This window comes from Triplophysa rosa, linkage group LG8 (assembly GCF_024868665.1).
Source record: "Triplophysa rosa linkage group LG8, Trosa_1v2, whole genome shotgun sequence".
Lineage (NCBI taxonomy): Eukaryota > Metazoa > Chordata > Actinopteri > Cypriniformes > Nemacheilidae > Triplophysa > Triplophysa rosa.
This window is the reverse complement of record NC_079897.1, coordinates 790,241-812,320: the sequence shown is the minus strand read 5'-3', so window position 1 is coordinate 812,320 and position 22,080 is coordinate 790,241. Positions and strand designations below refer to the sequence as shown.

Here is a 22,080-nt window from a genome sequence, read left to right as displayed (position 1 = left end):
AGATATTTTGAAGAATGTTGCAACACCGAACTTCCATTGTATGAACACAAAACCACAGAGACATTTCTTGAAATATCTTCTCTTGTGTTCCACCGAAGAAAGAGTGGTGAACACATGAGGGGGAATAAATACATTTTATTTTAGGTGGACTATCACTTCAAGACGGGTCCATTACTTTTTGATGTGATATTTCTGCGCTCCTTCAAGAAAAGCAGATGTTCTCTTTTCGCCAGCTGAGGGCAGTGCAGACCTTCAGATGGTGTTTGCAGTCACACGATGTGATGTTTGTGTGTTGGTTACTGTCTTGAAATCTCTCCTTCATCCCGTCCGCCTGTCATTGGGCCAGTGTTTACATGCCAGAGGTATGGTGACCGTCATGTCACATGAACCCGTCTCGTCTCGCAGCGACATTCTGACAGAGATCCGTGTCAACCTGCTGGAGTGGAAAGTGTGCTTCAACCCGTAATCTTCCCTGCGGCCACGTGCCGTGTCAGTGTGTGTCCGTTCTGTAGGGAACCTCTGGATGTCGAGCACTCCCTGATCTCCAAGAGGTCCTGTGCTCGCGGGGTCATCCCAGGCCACCTGCTCACCATCCAGAAATAAACCCGACTGAAGGCCTGGGCTCCAGGCCACTGTGTCTTCATTCAGAGTTTTGGGGGGATAGAGATCATCGTGGGGCACGACGGTGAAAACAGGGTGTTCACTCCTCAAGGGACGTGTTTGGATAGTTTTGGGTGTTATGGACACGACCCTGAGGCCATCTGTCACCCGCTCGATGTGGCTGGGCTTAAAACCATCAAACACGTGGTGGTCACAGACGCAGGAGACGGGACGGTCTTGGGTTCCCGAGGCTGTCCTGTGGTGATCACATTGATGTTGATGCCCGGGGACGGGTTTTGTTGACGGACGCCCAGTTGGGAACCCTAAACCAGCTGGTGTTGGACTCCAGTGGTTGTGAGACACCTGACGTGCTGCAGGGTTTCAGGAAACAAGGCTGTTGTGGAGCATCTTGGGAGGTGTTTGAGAATCTTCAAGAATGATTTTGCTCTTTTGACACAGGTGGACGCTTTCGGTCGGAGTATCTTCATGTCTTGTGTGATTTTTGACAGAGGTGGAGATGTGACGGTGGGGGACACACCGAGGGGAACGGTGTGGCGTTTGGGAAAGGGGCAGTCTGTGACGCCCGTGTGAACCCCGCCGGTGAATGGACTGATGCTTCTCACAGTACTGCCTTCGACAGACTCAAATGTGCTGATTGTTCTGGACGGAGGAGATCACACGGTGAAGTTACACAGCACATTCAATGAGTCTTTTACGATGTGCCCAAGATTACAACTGATAAACTAAGATTCTTTTTCTAGTTGAGATTAAAAGAAATGTACAAGTACATCATGATCTTCTTAAGGCCATCACTACCAGTGTTGGGTGTAACTATCTACTGAGTAATTAGTTACTGTCATTTTATTACTTGTCCCTTGATAAAGTAAAGTAAGGGATTACTGTTATTTTTTGTCATTTAATTAGTTACTTGTGATGTAATTAAACTAAATACTGTGTGTAATATATGTGTGTGTGCAATAGTGGAATTGACATCAAAATTCAAAGTCTGACTTTAAAATCCGTGCTTTAATGTATAATTCTCACATTTGTAATACTTTGGTCAGTTAATAATACTACTTTATGTAGTTTATATGATTTATTTATTTGAATTAAAAGAGCCGTTTCATGTCTATCCTTCAATCACTTAACTAATCAAGGTTGATGTAGGATATAGAAATTAATTAGTAATAATTAAATACTTTTTGAAGAGAGTCATTTGTACAGTAATCTAATTACACTATTGAATATGTCATTAGTAACTAGTAATTAATTACTTTTTCAGAGTAACTTACCCAACACTGATCGCTACACTTTCTTCTGACGTTCTTTATTGAAAAATGCACGATAAATTGACATTAGTTAATACATAATATAGATGAAAGAACTTCAGTATAATTCAAAGGTTTTGATTTCATTTTCAGGATGCACCTGTTCCCAGAATGCACCTGTTCTACAGAAACTGTGATCGTAATAAATAAAAGTCCCTCAAACATAAATGGGAAACACTTTATAATACTTTCTTTAATAAATCATTAACAAACATTATATAACGCTCAACAGATCATTAGTTAATTATGTTCACATAGCAAGACATATGAGATAATGTGCTTGTTAATGTTTACAAATGTAGTTTTACTAAGCATTATCTAGTGATTAACAAATCATTATTTCATGTAAGTTGAAATGCTTACTAATGTCATTAAACTTTCAATTTGTATAATCGTGCACTTTTGAAAAATCTTTAAATGATTATGACATGCTTTACAATGATTAAAAACTTCATTTATACATTATTAAGAAACAGTATATAATGCTTAGAAATCATTAGTTAATGTTGACATATGTCATTCAATTAAATTCATATGATCATGCAGCAAAAGTGTTGAACAATAACAAAAGCTTTCAATCATTGTATGACATCTGTTAAAATCATTTGTAGGTTTTCAAGAAGTGCATTATCGTATGAATTAAAAGTTTAATGACATCTGTAAGCATTTTAATTTACATTAAACAATGATCTGTTAATCATTAGGTAATGTTTAATAAGTTTATTAGTAAATATTTACAAACACATTATCGTACGTTTCTAGCTATTTGAATATACAGCAACTAATGATCTGTTAAGCATTATGTTTGTTAATGATTTATTTATGAAAGTTATTATAAAGTTGTAACGAGGAAGGCGGGACGAGAGCGGTGCGAGGCCGGTGACGCGAGTGGTAATGAGTGTCAGCTGATCGTTGCACCGGTCTCGCATCTCTCACGGAGGAGATCGGAAGCATAAAAGGACGAGCGACAGGAGTGAAGGACGAGAGAGGACCAGGCCTGGACATTGTGTTAAGTTTTATTTATGTTTGTGTGGCCGGCAGTTGACCGTGAGCTAGCTGTCGGCCCTTTACTGTCGTTTTGTGGTTGGTTTATTTGAATAAAAGTTTGATTTAATGTTCGCCTGTTCCCGCCTCCTTCCTTCCTTACTTTGAACTGTATTATAAAAGTGTTACCCATACATGCACTTTTTCTTCATGGGGCGCTGCTACAAAAGGTTCTGTGACACAGAAGAACCCAAAGAACCATTCAGTCAAAGGTATAAGAACCATTTATGTTCAAAAAAACCTTTTAGAGTCTTTTGTGAAACAGAAGGGTTCTTCCGATGCTGAAGCTCATTATCTAATAAAATGGTTCTTTTATTGCAGCATTATTTTTAGGAATGTGTGGTAAAACGAAGACATTAAATTTCAATTCAAAAAAATGAAAATGACGGTGTGTGTGCGTGCATTCAAGTTCTGAAATGATTCGAGATCTGAATGTTACAGGAGTTAAAAATACCAGAGGGGAATTCTCATTCGCTCTACTTCTCCTGGTTCTACATCTCCGGATGTTTAATGTTCTCTCGTTTGGAAGAGCCTGTGGATAGGAGCGTCTGATAAATGAACAGGCTAAATGTAAATATTTACTGTATTTTCTTTAACAGTATTTTCTGTAAAGCTGCTTTGAAATGATGTGTACTGTGAAGAGCGCTATACAAATCCATGTGAATTCACCATCCCTTTCAGTTCATGTCATTTTCATGCACATTAATGCACACCGTGTGTGTGTGTGTGTGTGTGTGTGTGTGTGTGTGTGTGTGTGTGTGTGTGTGTGTGTGTGCGTGTGTGTGTGTGTGTGTGTGTGTGTGTGTGTGTGTGTGTGTGTGTGTGTGTGTGTGTGCAGTGTGTGCGTACTTGTCTGTGTCGTAGTGTGTGTGTGTGTTGTGTGTGTGTGGTGGATGGTGTGTTGTGTGTGTCTCTGTGTCTGTGTGTGTTGGTGTGTGTCATTTTTCTCATGTATGTTCTTATGCACACAACTTTTGTGTGTGTTTGTGTGTGTGTTCATTTTCTCATGTATGTTCTTATGCACACAACTTTTGTGTGTGTTTTGTGTGTGTGTGTCATTTTTCTCATGTATGTTCTTATGCACACAAGCTTTGTGTTGTGTGTGTCATTTTTCTCATGTATGGTTTCTTATGCACACAACTTTTGGTGTGTGTTTGTGGTGTGTGTGTCATTTTTCTCATGTATGTTCTTAGCCACACAGCTTTTGTGTGTGTTTGTGTGTTGTGTGTCATTTTTCTCATGTATGTTCTTATGCACACAGCTTTTGTGTGTGTGTGTATTTTTCTCATGTATAGTTCTTATGCACACACTTTTGTGTGTGTTTGTGTGTGTGTGTCTTTTTCTCATGTATGTTCTTATGCACACACTTTTGTGTTGTTTTGTGTGTGTGTGTGTGTGTGTGTGCGTGCGTGTGTTAGTTGTGTGTGTGTGATGTATGTGTGTGTGTTGTCTTTGGTGTGTGAGAGTGTGTGTTGTGTGTGTGTTGTGGTAATGTTGGATGTGTTGTGTGTGTGTAGTGATGAAGCGTTGTGTCTTAGTGTATATGTGTGTGTCGTAGTGATGAAGTTGTGTGTGTCTTGTGTCGTGCATCATGTGTGTAAGTTGTGTCTGTGTGATGAATGTGTGAGTGTTGTTGTGCGTGTGTGTGTGATTTAGGTGGTGTGTTGTGGTTGTGATAAATGTTAAGTGTTGTTTTGAGTGTGTGTGAAAGAGGCTGTGTGTGTGTGTGTTCATGTTTGTATATCCCGGTGGGGACCTAAACCTGAATACACACCAACACATGGGGACTCGTGTCACCGTGGGGACCAAAATTGAGGTCCTCATGGGCAAAAAAGCTAATAAATTGTACAGAACAATATTTTTTACAAATCTAAAAATGCAAAAAGTGTTCTATGATCTTTAGGTTTAGGGGTTGGGGATAGAATATACAGTTTGTACAGTATAAAAACATTACGCCTATGGACTGTCCCCACGGGGATAGTCAACCAAAGCCTGTGCGTGCGTGATTTTCTCATGTATGTTCATGCACACAGCGCGCGCGCGTGTGATATCCCGGTGGGGACCTAAACCTGAATACACACTAACTCATGGGGAGTCAAAGGGGACCAACAGAAGTCCCCATGGGCAAAAAACTTATCGTTTTTTTGAAAATCTAAAAATGCAAACATTTTCTATGACCTTTAGTTTGTCATTATGTCTGTCATGTATGGATTTAGTCGATGTAAATTTTCCTCATGCACACGAATTGTGTGTGTCCGTGTATGTATGTGTGTGTGTGTGTTGTTGGGTCAGTGAGTGAAGATGGCGGTGTGGATGCTGCTGGCTGTCTGACTCGGGATCAGATCTCCTTTATCACCACACACATTAAACCTGTATAAAACAACCCCTCTCGATCTCACGTGGATTAACTTTGCGTGTTTTTCAGCTCGGTTATGGACTCTTGCGGTGTTTTGTCCGTGTTTAAACACCTCACGCGCGTCTGTGGGACTCTTCTCATGTTCATAATATTCGGCTAGCTCTGAGGAGCGGCTAGCGGCTTTCTCCTCCACTGCGAGCCTTTAAAACTCTGTCAAAATGTCCGATACGAAAGTCAAAGTGGCGGTTCGAGTTCGACCCATGAACCGGAGAGGTAAGAGACACTTAAAACTTGACTTCATCGCTAATATTTACAGACGAACCCTGTCACTTTTACTGGAGTAACGTTAAGCACACAACGCGTTTTTAATGCTGTTTTAACGCATGAAGTGCGATGTTTCCATATGATCAACACATCATTGCTGTGTACGCTTGTTTGTACTGCACAAAACTCACGAGTAGGAACTTGTAGTGAACTTTTGACAACTTTTGCCGTTGCAGAGATTGAACTGAGCACAAAATGTGTCGTTGAGATGGAGGAAAACCAGACCATTCTGCACCCGCCGCCCTCCAATGCCAAAGCGGAAAACAGGTACATGACAATCTTCTGCATGTGTGCATTACATGTGTATTACATGTGTGTGCTTCGCTTTTCATATGTTGATGTGAGTCATGCAAACTGAGTTTCTCCTCGTTGTAGGTGAAAGGCATCTGTTTGAATCCCCTTCGTGTGTTTTTGTGGTGTGCAGAAGAGTTTCAGGAGAGTTTGGGGGTCTTAGATTTGATGTTTTACATGTGGTTTAGTGGCCTGTGTGTGTGTGTGTGTGTGTGTGTGTTGATCAGGAGGAACAGAGGTGAACGTGGGGCCCGTGGGGCGGCTCCGGGTTCGGGGCGTGCTCAGTGTGGCATGTGCTGGGGAAAGTTCTGCGGCGCTGTGAAATTCCTGCACAGGCCTCATGTTCTAACACCACTGAAGTGTTGCTTCTTGATGTTGTCTTCACAACAGATGCTTCTGTGACAAACTGACATCTTCACTTGCTCGGAGGAAAATGTTTTGTCTCCTGAGATTTGACGGAGGTGTTTTATTGAAGTAGGCTATCAATTTAGTCTCTAAAGAAATAAAAAGAGAAAGAAACGAGAGTGTAATTGTGTAAACAAGTCTGGAGGTGTGAATGAATGTAGATTGTGGAGGTCAAATCATCTGGATTTGAGTCATGTGATGAGAAATGTTTTGAGATCTTCAATCATATTGAGTTTTGATTGCGGACGAGACAAATCTGAGCTCAGTTTGACACACGGTTGACATCTCTTCTCAAACTCTCATGACACACACATTTCTGACTCTTCTTCTCAGGAGAAATATCTGAGACTTGAGCAAAAGTTTCCATTTCATCTCATTGATGTGAAGGAGAAATAATGGAGATATTGTAGAGATCTCATCTGTGAGTTAGTGAGTGACAAGGATGTAATATTTCTGTTGAAAAATGTTAAAAACGTGTGACTAGCGTGATAGTTTTGTGACATGACATAACAATGTTGGTTGTTAGCACTGCAGGCAATGTGCATGTAAATTCATTTTAGATCTCAGTTTAGTTTACAGCAGAGTTATTATAGTTTTGATTTTAGTTTGATTAATATTTTAAATTAGCTTTTATAGTTGCTTTTATTACTGCTTTAAACTGACTTCAGTTTATTTTTGAGCCAACATTTCAATTTTCCTTGAGTTAAGTTTTCCCCCAAATTTGGGAATTCATTGATTTCAATGAACAGGAAGGTTTTCAAAGTGTTAATTTTAGTAAACTAAAATAACCTTGGTTTACAGTTCCTCAGAATAGAAACGTTGGTTGGAACTGTTGCATTTCTCACGGGCACTTTAGCTGTGGATCACGAGTTATTGGATCTTGTGACTCCCAAACAGGGTTTGGTCGAATCTTCACGTCGCCTCAAGGTCAGAAGGGTAGCTAGGACAGTGTAAACAGAGCATCACGAGTACACGGTCAGGCAGGTGGACAGCCGGTGCTGGAGAATGAACAGGTAAGCATCGGCTCGTCTTACCCACGAGAGAACACCTGATCTGTCATACTGCACAGAAGAGACACACTGCTGTATGATATTATCCCAAGTTGTGACAATAATAGAAATTAAAGAGTTAAAGAGAAAAAGTCATACAGGTTTAAAAATGACATTATGATGGTTTAAAAAATAAAATAGACAGAACAGATTCGTCACAAAACATTCTTAAGAAGAAAATTCTTCTTAACTACCATCATTTTTCTTAAATTCTAATTGAAGAATAAAGTTAGGAATGTTTTGTATTGCCTAAAAAAACTTCTTAAGAAAGTTTTTTCTCAAAATTGATTTACAAAGCATACAGGCATGTCATTTTATTCTTATAACATCCTAAAATGTATCTTAAGAACAAACTTATATTTTGTCTTAAGAACAGTTTTGTGAATCCGGGCCCAGGTCTCTCACTTACAAAGGAAGCAATCTGTAACATTTTCGTATTCATTTGTACTTCCGTGATATAAGCCTGTGATTTGTATTTGAATAACATCTGATATTTTAGTCATTTCTTAAGAACTGTTTGCGAAAAAAAGGCAAAAATGTTACACGCTTAAAAAACTGTATCGCCTCCAGGTTACAATTTCATAAATAAGTCATTTCCAGAAATGCTGTCGCTGTGAATGTAAATGACACTATTTGAGTTTCAATTTGAAAGTGTTCCGAAAAAAGTTCAATATTATATTGCACATTTTTGCTATTATTAAATCTGCATCTATATAAAAATAAACGTAAGGTTTCACTGAAATAATAGTTTTGCGAAGTGTGATTGAACCGTGTCTCAATAATCACACCTTGATATCACAGCTCATTTTACTGCAATAATATATTTAGTACTATCTGATATTCAATCGTGCAAAACTTAAAGCACTTACTGTATGCAAATACCGCATGTTAATGTTTTGAGTTTTGCATGTTGAGCATTCAAAGAAACTGAATCTCATTCACGAGCTGAACAAATTTAATGAAACTTTGTTTTAGCATATTCAATTCAACATTTTACCCAAGTATAAATAAATGGAAGATTAACACTTGAAACTGACCTGCTTACTTATTATTGCATTTTTTTTTACATTAATGATGTTTTCTGGACAGAAAAATGAAACACCCCAGCGGTTGTACATGCATCTGTCTGTTCTTGCTTGATGTACGTCACATTTAATGGTTTATACCTGTACCTGAACAAACCTACAGGGCATAAAGAAGAGAAATAGGAAGCTTCTTATATGTGTGTGTCTTGTGTAAATGGTTTGTGAAGTAATAATGTGTTTTTGTAGGGTGAGTTTACATTAGGTCTCTAAAGACGTCTTTAACACAGATGTGTCATCGTTCAGTGTGAAAGCCTCAGTACGTGATTGTGACCTGCCTCAACATCTAGCCTTTTGATTTGTTTGAAAGGATAATTTTATATTCACAACATTCAGACATTAGTCGCATTAAACATGTGTAAATGTGTCTAAATGCAGCTTCTGTTTCACATTTATGCTGGGTTCACACCAAACGCGAACAATCGCGTTCCACGCTCTTTATTACTCGCGGGAAAAGTTTGTTATTTTCACGCGTGAGTGACGAAAGCTGACAAATATTTTCAACCTTCGCGGAAGACGAGATTGACGCGCGTTCGCGGCTATCAAACCGCCCGATTCGCGTCATTCCCACCACCTGCCGCGAATTCGCGGCTATACGCGTCTTTGCATTAACTTTGTATGTAATTTACTCGCGCAAAACACTTAATTTGCATTTGGTGTGAACCCAGTGTAATGCTGTGTTCACACCTAACGCGAACAATAGCGTTCCATGCTCTTTATTACTCGCTGGAAAAGTTGGTTATTTTCGCGTGAGTGGCGCGATCTGACAAATATTTTCATCCTTCGCGGAAGACGAGATTGGCGCGCGTTCGCGGCAATCACGCCGCCCGATTCGCGTCATTCGCATCTATACGCGTCTTTGCATTGACTTTTTATGGAATTTACTCGCGCAAAACGCTTAATTCGCATTTGGTGTGAACCCAGTGTAATGCCAGGCAGTTGATTTGTCTTGACATGTATTAAGAGTGTGTTCAGTGCTTCATGGATGTAGTAAACGTTGGGTTACTTCGAGCAGGATTTGTCAGAAACGTCTCTTTGAGTGTTAAAGTTTCTTGTGTGGCTCTCACGGCAGGTTGGTATTGAAGCTCATGTGATAATTGTAGTGCGACAGCGGCTTCAGGCCATCTCCAGGAGTCACATTTCTATTCTCTCAGCTTCCAGAAGTCTGAAATATGAATCCGTGCAAGTGTTTTAAGAAGCTGGGATGACCCGAGGTGGCTGTTTAGAAACGATGGGAACATAGCTGGGAATAGCGCTGTGGACGTCTTTACTGTAACGGAGGGTTGTGTAGTGATGGTGTTTCATGTCTGAAGTGAAAAGAGCTTGATTTATTTTTTAAAAATAGCGCTGGTGCTTTGGGATGAAGTTTCTCAAGTAAAAGTGTTTCATCTCATAATTCCTGCTCAACCAACCCTGTAATTTTCATCTTATCTCTGATGTTGAGTCATTATGGCCTGAGCTGCCGATGGTATCCGAACACACATGTCTGATATAGATCTGAAAAGAATGTGTCTGTGTGTGCACATTCATAATGTGTAGAAATATGAATACATTGTCATGAAATAGATGCCTGTGGTTTGGACTTATAAAATGAGACAAATTTTGCACGACGATTTTAATGAAATGAGACATGTCAGTGCTTTTCTAAAATTCATTGTAAAGTGTTGTATCTCTGGATGTATTTCAGTGTTACCTGCTGCAGTGTTTGTGTGTTTCAGAGCCAGAGAATGTAGATGTTATTGCCATCAACACAAACACACATGGATTCATTTTGGGGTGTTGCCAGGAAAACCAATCATTTCTGAAAAATCTTTGTCTTGTTTAATTCCAAGATATTATCTGTCAACCGTGAACCTCAACAGTTACTTTAATAAGCTATTAAAGGTAACACCACAACACGACAGAATGACCAAAATAACAGTTAACAGCTTTACTAGTTTACCCTGAACATGCCCGGTCATTTCCAAAGTTTCTGTTGCTTCATTTGAAAGTTTCATTATACCAGAGGTGTCTCGAACCCAACCACACTGAAAGCATTGAGCGTTGTTATCCTCATTGTGTAATAGGAAACGGTGAGATTATGAAGTTTAACTCCTTTTGTTATCGTAACTCATCTGGCGTCTGCGACACTGCAGACTTGATCAAATGGTCGACCTCTGGAATGCCTCTTTTGTCTCGACGTGTGCATGAATGATCCTCTTTTGCATTTGGTTACACCGGCCATGTGTACACCACATCGAGAATGACACCTGCACTTCAATTCCTAAATTATGCATTCATATTTAACCTCTTTGCTACTGAATCAAATCAGCTGCAATCACTTAAAAATGAACACAAAGAAGGTATTTTGAGAAATGTCTCCGTGGTTTTGTGTTCATACAATGGAAGTCAACGGGTTCAGCGTTGTTTGATTGTCAACATTCTTCAAAATATCTTCTGTTGTGTTCTGCAGAAGCAAGAAACTCATACAGGTTTGGAATGACGTGAGGGTGAATAAATGATAACATCATGTTTTTAGTGAACTGTTCCTTTAAGACAGAGAGACGCACTATATTTACATATTTACTATATAGTGTTTTCTAAGAGTACGTTTACATGATGGAAACAGAAACGTTTTTCCTTTCCATTTTTGACGTCTTCAGTGATTTGAATTGACTTGTGTTCTTACGCAGGAGAATGTTGATAAAACAATGAAATTCCCCAGAGTCTCTTCTCTATTGTGCAGGAGGTGTGGCTGTGTTCATAGAAAACATTCATGCAAATCTTGACCTAAAAGTGGTTTCATGATGTTTGTGAATCCCAACTCTCCATACAGCCATCATTTTTCATGATTCGTTTAACTGCACTTTCCCACTTTCTCCACCATTACTAATATTCTCTCTCTCTCTCTCTCTCTCTCTCTCACACTTGTGTTGTGTAAAGTGATTTACAGGCTGATAGTGATGAGCTGCAGTGATGGGGGATAAGTGGAAAGCAGTTCAGCATCACACAGAATTTTTGGTTGTGTACTACTTCTTTTCTTTACGTGTCCACAAGCGCACGGGTACAGCCGAACGCACAGCCTCGCAAAGTATAATTCCTTCAAATCATACTCGAAGAAAAACGAGTGACCGAGAGTTCAGAATAGATGTGAATTCCTTCAACAGTGTTTAAAAAGCATCTGAGGATGAGACCTCAAGAAACTGACAAGAGAACATTTCTACATAAACACTGGCTACACTGAAGATGATCACATATAAAACAGATTTTATTTACTTGGAATAGTTTAAATCACCCTTATTGTTTTTATTATTATTATTGTCTAGTGCAGCGGTTCTCAAACTGGGGGCCCCCAGGGGGACCACAGATTTTGTGGCATTTTATGGAATATAAAGATTTTTTATAGATTTTATGTAATCAAACATCAGAAAAATAAGACCACCAACCAAAATAATTGATTTCCAGCATTGTATAACTGAATATGTTTGTAGTTTAATTAAATTCTAAGTTTAAGAGTGCAAGTATTTATTTGGGTGGGCCACAAAGCGATGCACACAAAGGGGGCCTTACAACGAAAAAGTTTGAGAACCACTGGTCTAGTATATTTCAAAAGATACTGCCTTGTTGCACAGATAAATGTAATAAGATCATGTTCTTTTAGTAGTTCAATACTTGCAAAACACTTTTTTTATTTGACAAGTTGCTTGTAGTCTGGACAGTTTCACAGCAGCCTCAGTAGTCAGTTTTATGTAAATCATAACCAAAATCCATCTGTAAGATCAAGAATCATATCTCAGTGACTCTCGCGTTTGGAGTTTCCCAGCACGAGTCTTTATTTGTCAATGGGGCGTCTGTCAGTGGAGACGGGGTCAGAGAGGGGTGTGGTATAACACTAAATATGTCATCATGAATGCTTCGAGGGGAGGAGACTGGCACACATTCAACATTTTTATGAACTTCTTCACACTGTTGTAGTGTGTTCTTGTTGCTCTTTTATGATATTTTGTTGTCTAATGCTCATACTTCATAAAGCCACACTTTACTGCTCAGTTGTCTGTGTAGATGTTTGACTCGCAGGTCAAGATTTGTGTGTTGATGTGTTGCTCAGAGACAGCTGCCGTCGGCTTCAACAGCGGCCTGATAGCGTGACGTTCCAATAATTGTGTAATAATAACAGTTTCAATATTGTGGGGGGTTATTGAAACATCTGATGTGACAGCGTTTGGATGATTTAATCGGACTCATTGTTTCTAATTTGGTTATCATGAAGAACAGGCCTTTTAGTGTCCTCACTTGATTCATTTATCACCCGTGACGAATCTGCTTTTAAACAGCGGCATTATTCCTCTTCTTCACTGTAACATTTGAGAAATGAAAGATTGTGTGGAAATGGAAGAGTAGTTTGTCAGAATGTTTTGTAAGTTTAGTGCTGTGGTTCTCAAACTTTTTCGTTGTATGGCCCCCTTTGTGTAGAGTGCATCGCTTTGCGGCCCCCCCAAATAAAGACTTATAATCTTAAACTAAACATTTTAATTGAACCAAAAACATATTGCATTATACAATGCTGGAACATCAATTCTTTTGGTTGGTGGTTTTATTTTTCTAATGTTTGATTGCATAAAATTTATGATACATTTCTATATTTTATAGAATGCCACAAAATCTGTGGCGCCCCTGGAACCATCTTGGGGCCCCCCTGGGGGCGACGGCCTCCAGTTTAAGAACCACTGGTTTAGAGTCATTTTGCAATAAATGCTCCTCCAGAAAGTCTCTTGATGTTTTTACTTCAGTGATGTTGGATATATGACAATATGTTGAGATGTGAACGTGCTGTGGATTGGATGTGGGTCTGAAATGTGGGACGGGTGGACATTGTGTCTTAGTTTTGTTTTAGTTGAGAGACTGATTGCTCTTTGGGAAGGGCAGGTTTCTTCCTTCCTGATGTGGCGTGTCATGTCCTCTTCATGTTGGGCTTTGGATTAGTACGCACTGCTGACAGAACACAGTCTGAAACATGCAGATTCTCCAATGATTTTAATAACAGTGTGGTTTTGTTTAGCACCACTGCAGTCTGTCAGTAAACACACACAATAATTTAACACATCAGCATTTACTGCAGAGCGACATATATGTGAAATTTCAAAATATAAACAATGAAGATCTGCTGTGGGTGTGGCAGTACAATCGTCATGGCAACACAATGTATCCTTTTACTAGAAATGTAACATGTCAAAGTATCAATGTAACAAACTTGTTTCATCGTACGCACGCTTCTGGCCCGAAGTTAACTTCCAGTCTGGCTAATATAACTATTTATATTTTATTCAATTTATATTCATATTAATGTATATATTATTGTATAATAATTTATTAAATAAACAATTTGTTGAATGGGTCCTGCAGTTTGGTCGCATTTAAAGGAACCGTATGGTACACTGACATCTAGCGGTTGAGCTTGGTATCGCAGTCTAAATTTATAATATTAGAGAGGCAAGTTTAGACAAGTAATGCATGCTTCTTCTCGGTTTCCTTTGATTGTTGTCAAAAATAATCTACAGGAACTCTATTGTTTGTGAATGTGTAGTGGAAGTTACGTTCAGGCATACGCACGTTTGTTTATGTTGTTGCTTTGAAAGCGTCTATATGAAATCACCATGTGGTAGGTTATTTTTTTGGTTAATCTAATGTTTTAAAACCTTTTCAAATAAAAAACAGTCAATCCGGTTGGAGTTTCTTGTGTTTTGAGATTGTTGTGGAAACAGAATCACAGTTCTTCTGAATGTGCGTGCGTGTTGTGGGTTTAGAAGCACGAGAAATAAAAGAGGAGAAATGAAATTAGGAGTTTTACTTTTCTGTTTTTTTTACTTAATTATTCAAGTTCCCTCATGATTCCTGTCCCACCGAACCGATAAGGTCTTAAGTACCATCAAAATACAAAACCAAAACTGAGTCACACAAGCCTTACAGATGAGACCCAATGCTGCTTTCTGATTGGCTAAGAAAGCGACAGTGTAGTGATGTCACAGACACAATGCACTTACATGTTACAGGTTTTATGAATGATGTTTTTATCCGAGTTTATCCACATGTCGTTGTTTCTGAATCATGCTGATTTGTTTGAATGATTTCTTTGTTTTAATTGCTTTATATTCAGTTTTGCATGTCCAGCATGTTCAGTAAATATGTTGTGAATGTGTTTTGTCCAGCTGTAGTGCAGTGGAGGTGAATTGGGAGGATTGGTCATACTGTGGTGCTTCTCTGGCCCTGTCAACTCTTATTATGGGCTGGACGCTACACACGCTAGTGGCCAATATTCTCTCTCTCTCTCCTCTGGGATGTCTGTCTCATGCACACTAATGAGGGCTGGAGGCACAATGGCATGAAGCTCAGATTAGCAGTGACACAGAAAGTGCAAAGCGGTGTTCAGACTGTATGGTTTTATTTTATTCTTCTCGTCCACAGAGACTGTGCTGGGTTTACATACAACACCAGTCCTTTATAATACAAGTAAACACAATTCTTTTAAAAGGTTTTCTTGTTAGTTTTGTTTGCAGTCTTAGTAAGCTCAGTCGGAGGCTTCATTTCATGCACGTGTCAAGAATCTTTCTCAGCATTGCCACTCAATCATCTTCTGTAGTAAATGAAATGTAAGAGATTGTCCCACTGTCCTAGTGCAACAAACTCTCTAAGTTCAAGGCATACTTCGCCCAAAAATTCTGTCATCATTTACTCACCTTCGAGTTGGAACGAGTTGTTCCAATAGAAAGATATTTGGAAGAATGCTTATAACCAGACAGATTTTGCCCCCCATTGACTCCCATAGTAGGAACAAATACAATGGTAGTCAGAAGTGCCCCGGAACTGTTTGCTTTCCTATATTCTTCAAAATATCTTCTTTTGTGTTGAACAGAACATTTTATTTTAAATAAAAATTTAAAAAGTTATTTTTTCCTACTATGGGAGTCAATGGGGGGCAAAATCTTTCTGGTTGTAAGTGTTCTTCCAAATATCTTTCTCTGTGTTCATCAGAACAAAGACATTTATATAGATTTGGAACAACTCGAAGGCGAGTAAATGATGACAGAATTTTCATTTTTGGGTGACGTGTCCCTTTAAGAAACACATCAGTGATAAAATCCCTATGAAGGATTTTTTTAACACAGGTGGGAGTGTGTGAGGCGTCATTCAGGTATGTTCACAGATTCAGCTCTTATCAGCTAAGAGCAGTAAATAAAAGAAGCAGAGAATGTTGTTATGTAACGTACGGAGATGTCACACTTCATGATGCTTTCAGGGTTATTTGGGCAGCTTTGGCACAGTCACGTTTTGCTATCGAATGAATTGGTTTTCTGGGTTTACCAGCACCAGCATGTTTTGTCTGCTTTTCCGTGGCACTAAAGTGTTCTTTAAGGTTTTATTTTTAGTAATCAAATCAGATGCGGTTACGTAATGTCAGTATGGGAAAGTCATCCGTCAGACCGTTGGAGTGTTTCAGAGGAAAAACATTTGTGGGAAACTGAGGAGTATTTTAGTAGTGAGGTTAGGTGCGTAAGCAGCGTTTCAAGGCATCATGGGTGCGTTCCCAACATAAGGCCGGCGCCAAAAGCCCAAGATATCGTCTGGAGATGTGGTGCAATCCCACAATGCATTGCGATGAAACGTCCAAACAAGATGAAGCAAACGTTGTTTTGCATAATTGTTGTGTGTTTTTATTTTATTAGAGTGTCTTAAAGTCATTTGTGAGACACATTGTCTATCGAGAGTTATTGTTCTGTGGAAGATGATACAGAGCCATGCGGCTCATGTTGTTTTATTTTATCATCCTCTTCCGCTTTTTCGTTGCCAGTGATGATTCCCGAATGTAGTTTGCTCTGTTGTCATGGCTGTTGTAGTCTTAAACTCCAGACTCAAAATACCAGTGACACACTCGACGAGTAAAGACATCAGTTTATGACCTGAACGTAGTGTTCAAGTTAAAATGACAAACTAGTTTTGGGAAGTTGACAGGCGTTTAAACTGAAATCGGTCGAGCAAAGTGATGTGTTAGTTACCGAGAGAGCTCGGACGCGTCGTTTCTCCGTTTTTCTAAACTGTAAGTTGTGTGATGAAGTAATAAATGAATGACACCTGTTGACTGATGTCTTGTTTTCTCTGTTTCTCCGTGTGTGCCTGGTCCCGGTGTGGCGCTCGCACCTCTTCACACACAGAAAACAACCAAAGGTAAGAGACGCATCTTTATTGTTTTCTATGTGGGCAGTTGACCAATAAACCGTACCACGTGTCCTATGGTGTGACCGCAAAAATGCAGAAAACTGTTAATATGATTCATATTTATATTTATAATATAAAACAGCTTAATTTAACATGTGCTCATTTCTAAAAATGTGCACACAGGAATAGATCTTGAGAATTTTCATTTTATATCAAGTATCCTATCCGATACGTAATACGCCCAACTTGTTTTTCGACAAGTTGACCACAGTGTAAAGAAGTCAGAATGCATGACGCACCGTTGCAGCACCCCTTTAAAGTCGGCATGAAACGGAAGTAGCGATTGTTTTTTGATTGTGAAACAACTTCTGAAATGAGAAAAAAATGTGGGGCGGGACTTGATTTCGTTCCTCGAGTACTGATCGGATCGTTAAAAGTTGGGTGTTTGCCAACAAAATGGAGTCAGATTTGTAATCCAGTTTGTAATGTGTCAGTCATTGCAGCACCGCCCTCGCGCCGTTCCTCGTGACCAGAAGTGAAGAGAGGTCGTTTCCAGAGGGGGTTAATGTTTTTGATTAAAGATTACAAGTGCAAATGAATTTTTAAAAAAGAATGATGTGCACGGATAAATAATTTATAAGGAATACTGCAACACTGTGTAAATCCATTTGAATTGGCATTTTTTTAATTGAATTTTTTTTTCGACTTTAAAGTCCCCGTGAATCAGAAGTTGTGATCGTTTTTACTTCTGTATTTTGACGCATTTCCGAGGGCAAGGGAATTTCTAATGAGAAAACAGTGGGCGTGGCTTTCACCTTTCTCTGCGATTTGATTGGATGTGTAAAAACAGCCGTTGCATTTTGAAATGGAACTGGCAGCAGACTGACAGTTGAAGGGGAGGAGTTAACGGATGCTCCGCCCAAGCCGTGATGGATAGTCACTACAGGAAGGAAGTGCATTTTCAGATTTTAACTAAAGATTATGAGGGCACACGAATTTAAAAAAAGAGAAAGACCTAAATTGATAAACTATTTACAATAAACGCTGCAATATTTCACTTCAAAAAATAGGCATTGTAGTTTTCTAATGTCGCTGGGACTTTAAATTTCTGTTAACCTCAAAGTGTTTCCACGGTGTCTTGAATAGATGCATTCGTGCGTGAAACTGATGACCGAGTGTTGTGTTGTTCCGGTGCACACGCAGACACATGTTGTGTGTGAGACGTGTACAGATGTACAGCGTGTGACACACACAGAAGCCAGTGTACGTTCACTCAAAGCTGTATTGTTGCCTCTCTCTCTCTCTCTCCTCTGGCTCGTGGACGAGAGACGGCCTTTGGAGACTATAGCTCAGACTAATTCTGAACACTAGCGGGGGTCCGGGATTCTGGGGTCCCCTACATCCCCGCGGTCACCCGAGCAGAAGAGTGAGAGGCCATTGCTGAAAAGCGTTTCTCACATTCCACCGGTTAACAGAGAGAAAAAATCAACACAAATACAAATACAGACAAATTTCAGTTCTGTAATTGTTTTCTATGATTGCCATAGCTATTACTTGTCTCGATATGATCTCAAACATTTCTCGTCGAATTTTCCGAATTTACATTTTACAGCTCCACACGCGTCATGTGTTTCAACTATTTCACTCTCATTTCGTTCTCTGTTTTAACATCTGAGACTAAGCTGATGCTTAAATGAAACTCAACAGGAACCTTTGAAAGAGCAACGTCTGAGCAATAACATATTATTTGTGTCATTATAGTTTTTTTGTCCTTGCTGTTTTGCACAGCTCGAGGAGTTAGCAGCGCCCATCGGACTTGAAACCGTGTTGTATTTCTTTGTCAGGAACTCATTTTTGAAGCGTGACCGAGCGCTTCAAACACGTTCAGTGAGTCATCTCTTAATAATGTTGTCCGATCTCTGTGCGTGATTTTATTTTTCCATTCATTTTAACATGTTTTGTTTTAGCAGTGTTGATCTGCATTTTGCATTTGCGTGTTTTTAAAATCGCAATAATTTGAATAATTTGCTCAACATCGCCGGCCCTTTTGAAACCTAGAGAATGGGTTTTCTCGACGTAATTCATCACAGCACTTTGACCTATTTTACATCACTCTGGTGTGTAGTCATCGTGTGTGTTTACAGTGAATTGAACATCTGACTCGCTCGGCGTTCTTCATCAGAACATTTGGGTCAGCCGAACGGCTCCGTCTGTTGCCCGGTGATCTCCAGGGACCACGAGAAAATGTGCTCATAAAATATCTCTTCATTACTGCCGCCTGCTCAACAGAAAAAAAACTGAAACTTATTTCATGAACGCCTGATAATAACAGATGACGAACATCCAGTTGAACATCTGTGTTGTCCTCTGAAGATTGTTTAGTTGGTGATGTGAGAGAAGAGGAAACGCTCTGGAGCTGCTCTGTATCTCTCTGGGATCCGGCCTCTCCAAAAGCAGGAATTTATACGGATCTCTCCAGATTTATGTTTTCTTATTAACTGTGTCTGAAGAAAAGACTTCATTCAATGCTCAGACGTTGCTCTTTCACGGCTCAGGAGACCTTTCGGAGATCTCAGTTATGTTGGTTTGTTTGGCTGTCACTTTTGTCTCGCATCTTTCTTCCAAAATGATTTTATAGGATGAATAAAACTAAGCCTGTCGACATACAGCATAGATAACATGCATCAAATCATTTAATCTGGAAAGAGTTTGATGAGAAATGACACGTGTAACTCTGTGTTCTCCATTTAATCTCATTGCTGTCTGTATTATTTCAAAAAGGATTTTAACAGATTTCTTGTTTCAACTGACTGCCTGTGAGTAACAGGCCGAGTCTCTGTCTCAGCTGAAGGGTTTAAAACGAGCTGAATCATGTTCTGTCTGTCTGCCAAACTACACCACATGAATTCTTCTGTTGTCTGGGAGTCTCTGGTGGACCGGCGGCGGGAGACTCGTGTCAGAACATGTCAGAACTCTTTTGTGTTGGTGTCTGCAGGTGTTCGCCTTCGATCACTGCTTCTGGTCCATGGATGAGTCCAACGTCCCGAAACATGCCGGTGAGTCACAGACACAATGCCTCTCTCCTCACTGCGCTGAATAAAATCACATCACCCTGATTATTATGGATTATATTTGGTATTGTAAGACGAAGAGCTCAGGAAATGACACGGGTGTCTGAATGTGCCGTTCCTGAGGGTGTGAACGTGAGCGTGAGAGGGAAACAGCTGACGTCAGCAGATCCGTCGTTGTCCAGCATTGTTGTGATGTAACAAATAAAATAAAAAAAGTTGTGTTTCGCTGTCATTTTTACTGTTTCTTTTTTAAGTTTAATGTGCTGAATATGAAAATCACATCAACTTTTTTTCAACGGTACTCGGAAAAGTTACAAATATTTTTACGCTTTTATAGGCATCGCTTTAGATTACGGCCCGCAATGTAGCGCATAACTAAACAGGTTTTACAGCGTAACTAATTGTAACAATAATGTACATGTCTGTAGGTAAAGGGGAACAATACGCAAAGTTTGGGGAATAAAGGGGTAAGAGTAAGTGAGGGATAATGTACAGGCAGCTGGTTGTTATGGCAGAAATAATCCCCGACAGTGTGATCATGACGTGAAGCGGAGGGTCTTGTGTCTCACTGAAGGGGTTTATTTCGTGATAACAGCTGGCTGCTTGTTCATTATCCCGCTTATTACACGCCTACTTGCCACATGAGAAAAAAACTGGACATGAAATGTGAATTTGAAATATTTTATTCACTCATTTTTACCGAGTGCTTTCGTTTAGTTTCGGTTTTAAAGTAAGAAACGACGTTCAAACGTCACGAACAGGCACATTGGTTTAATCATCTGTAAATATAATGTCATGTATGTTATTAAAAGACATACGTATATTTAATTTTTGTGTAATATTAGACTGCCCCTCTCAAAATGATTTGCAGCATCCGGGTTACAGGGTGTTATTAGTTATTAGTTTATTAGTTGTTTGAAAATAACAACCCTTGGAATGTCGCGACTGGCCAATCAGAATCAAGCATTCAAATGAGCCGTGTAATAAGGAAAATTACAAATATATTTAAACATGCCATATAAACATCCAAATCAAACCGCTTTTGAAATACTTGATTATAGTCTCAAAAGATCAACATTGACTTTGCACATTTTACACATTAAAACTCATTAAAATAAATGATTTGTGACCGACAACCCTGAAAATCAATCAAATAAAATAATTACTAAAGTCAAAACTCTGTCAAATTTACAGTTGACAGACAGTCAGCGAGCTTCATTCGTGCATCATTCCCCTTATTTCATGTTTGCTATATTAATAAAATAAGAACCCCGTACTCAATTAACATCCACTGAAGATTATTCATGGGTACATTGCGATTACAAAAATGTAGTGTATGTTCACGCTAAGATTGTTGTATGGCAGACTGCAGGTCATGCATACCACGTGACGTTATATTAAAATAGTTCCCCTTCGTTTTAAAATACTTAGTGTAAATATATCCTGAATTCTTTATTCCAACTTTTGTTTCACTGTGTCATCAGTGCGCAGACAGACTGAAACTAACCACACAATCAAATAAAGCCTGCTGTTTTTATCTGTAGGTAATAGTTCATGACAGTCGGCCAACATAAACCTTGACAATCATCTGCATGTTCTTACATGGATCATTTTGTTCTGTGTCTCCCATCTGTCATACTTACAGTCTAATACACACAAACATCTGCTCGTAAAGCCCATAATGGAGTGTCTGATATCATCATAATGATAATTAAAGTCTTTAAGGAAAGGTTATTTGCAGTTTACAGATTATAATCAGGAGATTGAAATGTAATTGCCTGCTGATTCACAAAGTGCCAACTCTGAATGTGGCTCGTGCTAATTAGCATATTCATGACATCATCACGTCGTGTTTGTGTTTACTCTCTGAACGGTTACATACATTACTGTACAGTATTTGAATATTTTGATACAACTAAGTGCACAATAAAGCCGTTCTCATTTACAAATGTTCGGTTTCAGACATAAATGAATGAAATAGTAGGCTACACGTCCGTCTGGGTAACAAACTATGTGCATATGTACAGACAAACTACACTCATGTTGCTGTCAAAAAAGTTGGTCAACACCGCAACGCTGCTTTGTGCGCGCCTGTGTGTGTGTGTGTGTGTGCTTGCGTGCGAGTGTGTGTGACGCCGAGGTCTGAGGGAGCGTGTGAGTAACTTTGCCGATTCAGAAACAAAGCCGCATTTACGTAACCTATGCACGAGTGGTGACGGGGGCTGTGATTGGATGACAGGTGTCGGTACTCATTCTCAAGTCAAGTGTCGTGATCACTGCTGCTGTTGCTTAAATCAGTGGTGAGATCAGCCATTATAAATGGGACATGGGAAGTCACGT

The 22,080-nt window shown here is 39.4% G+C and overlaps 1 protein-coding gene across 1 annotated transcript; it reads left to right on the top strand.

Moving 5' to 3' along the window:
- Positions 1-364: 364 nt before the first annotated feature.
- Positions 365-2,181, top strand: LOC130557694 (uncharacterized). The gene is made up of 5 exons (XM_057339684.1): positions 365-448; positions 513-685; positions 818-1,016; positions 1,110-1,281; positions 2,022-2,181. Exons 1-5 carry the CDS (start codon positions 365-367, stop codon positions 2,063-2,065), a joined length of 672 nt encoding a protein of 223 aa, XP_057195667.1. The 3' UTR covers positions 2,066-2,181.
- Positions 2,182-22,080: the final 19,899 nt, after the last annotated feature.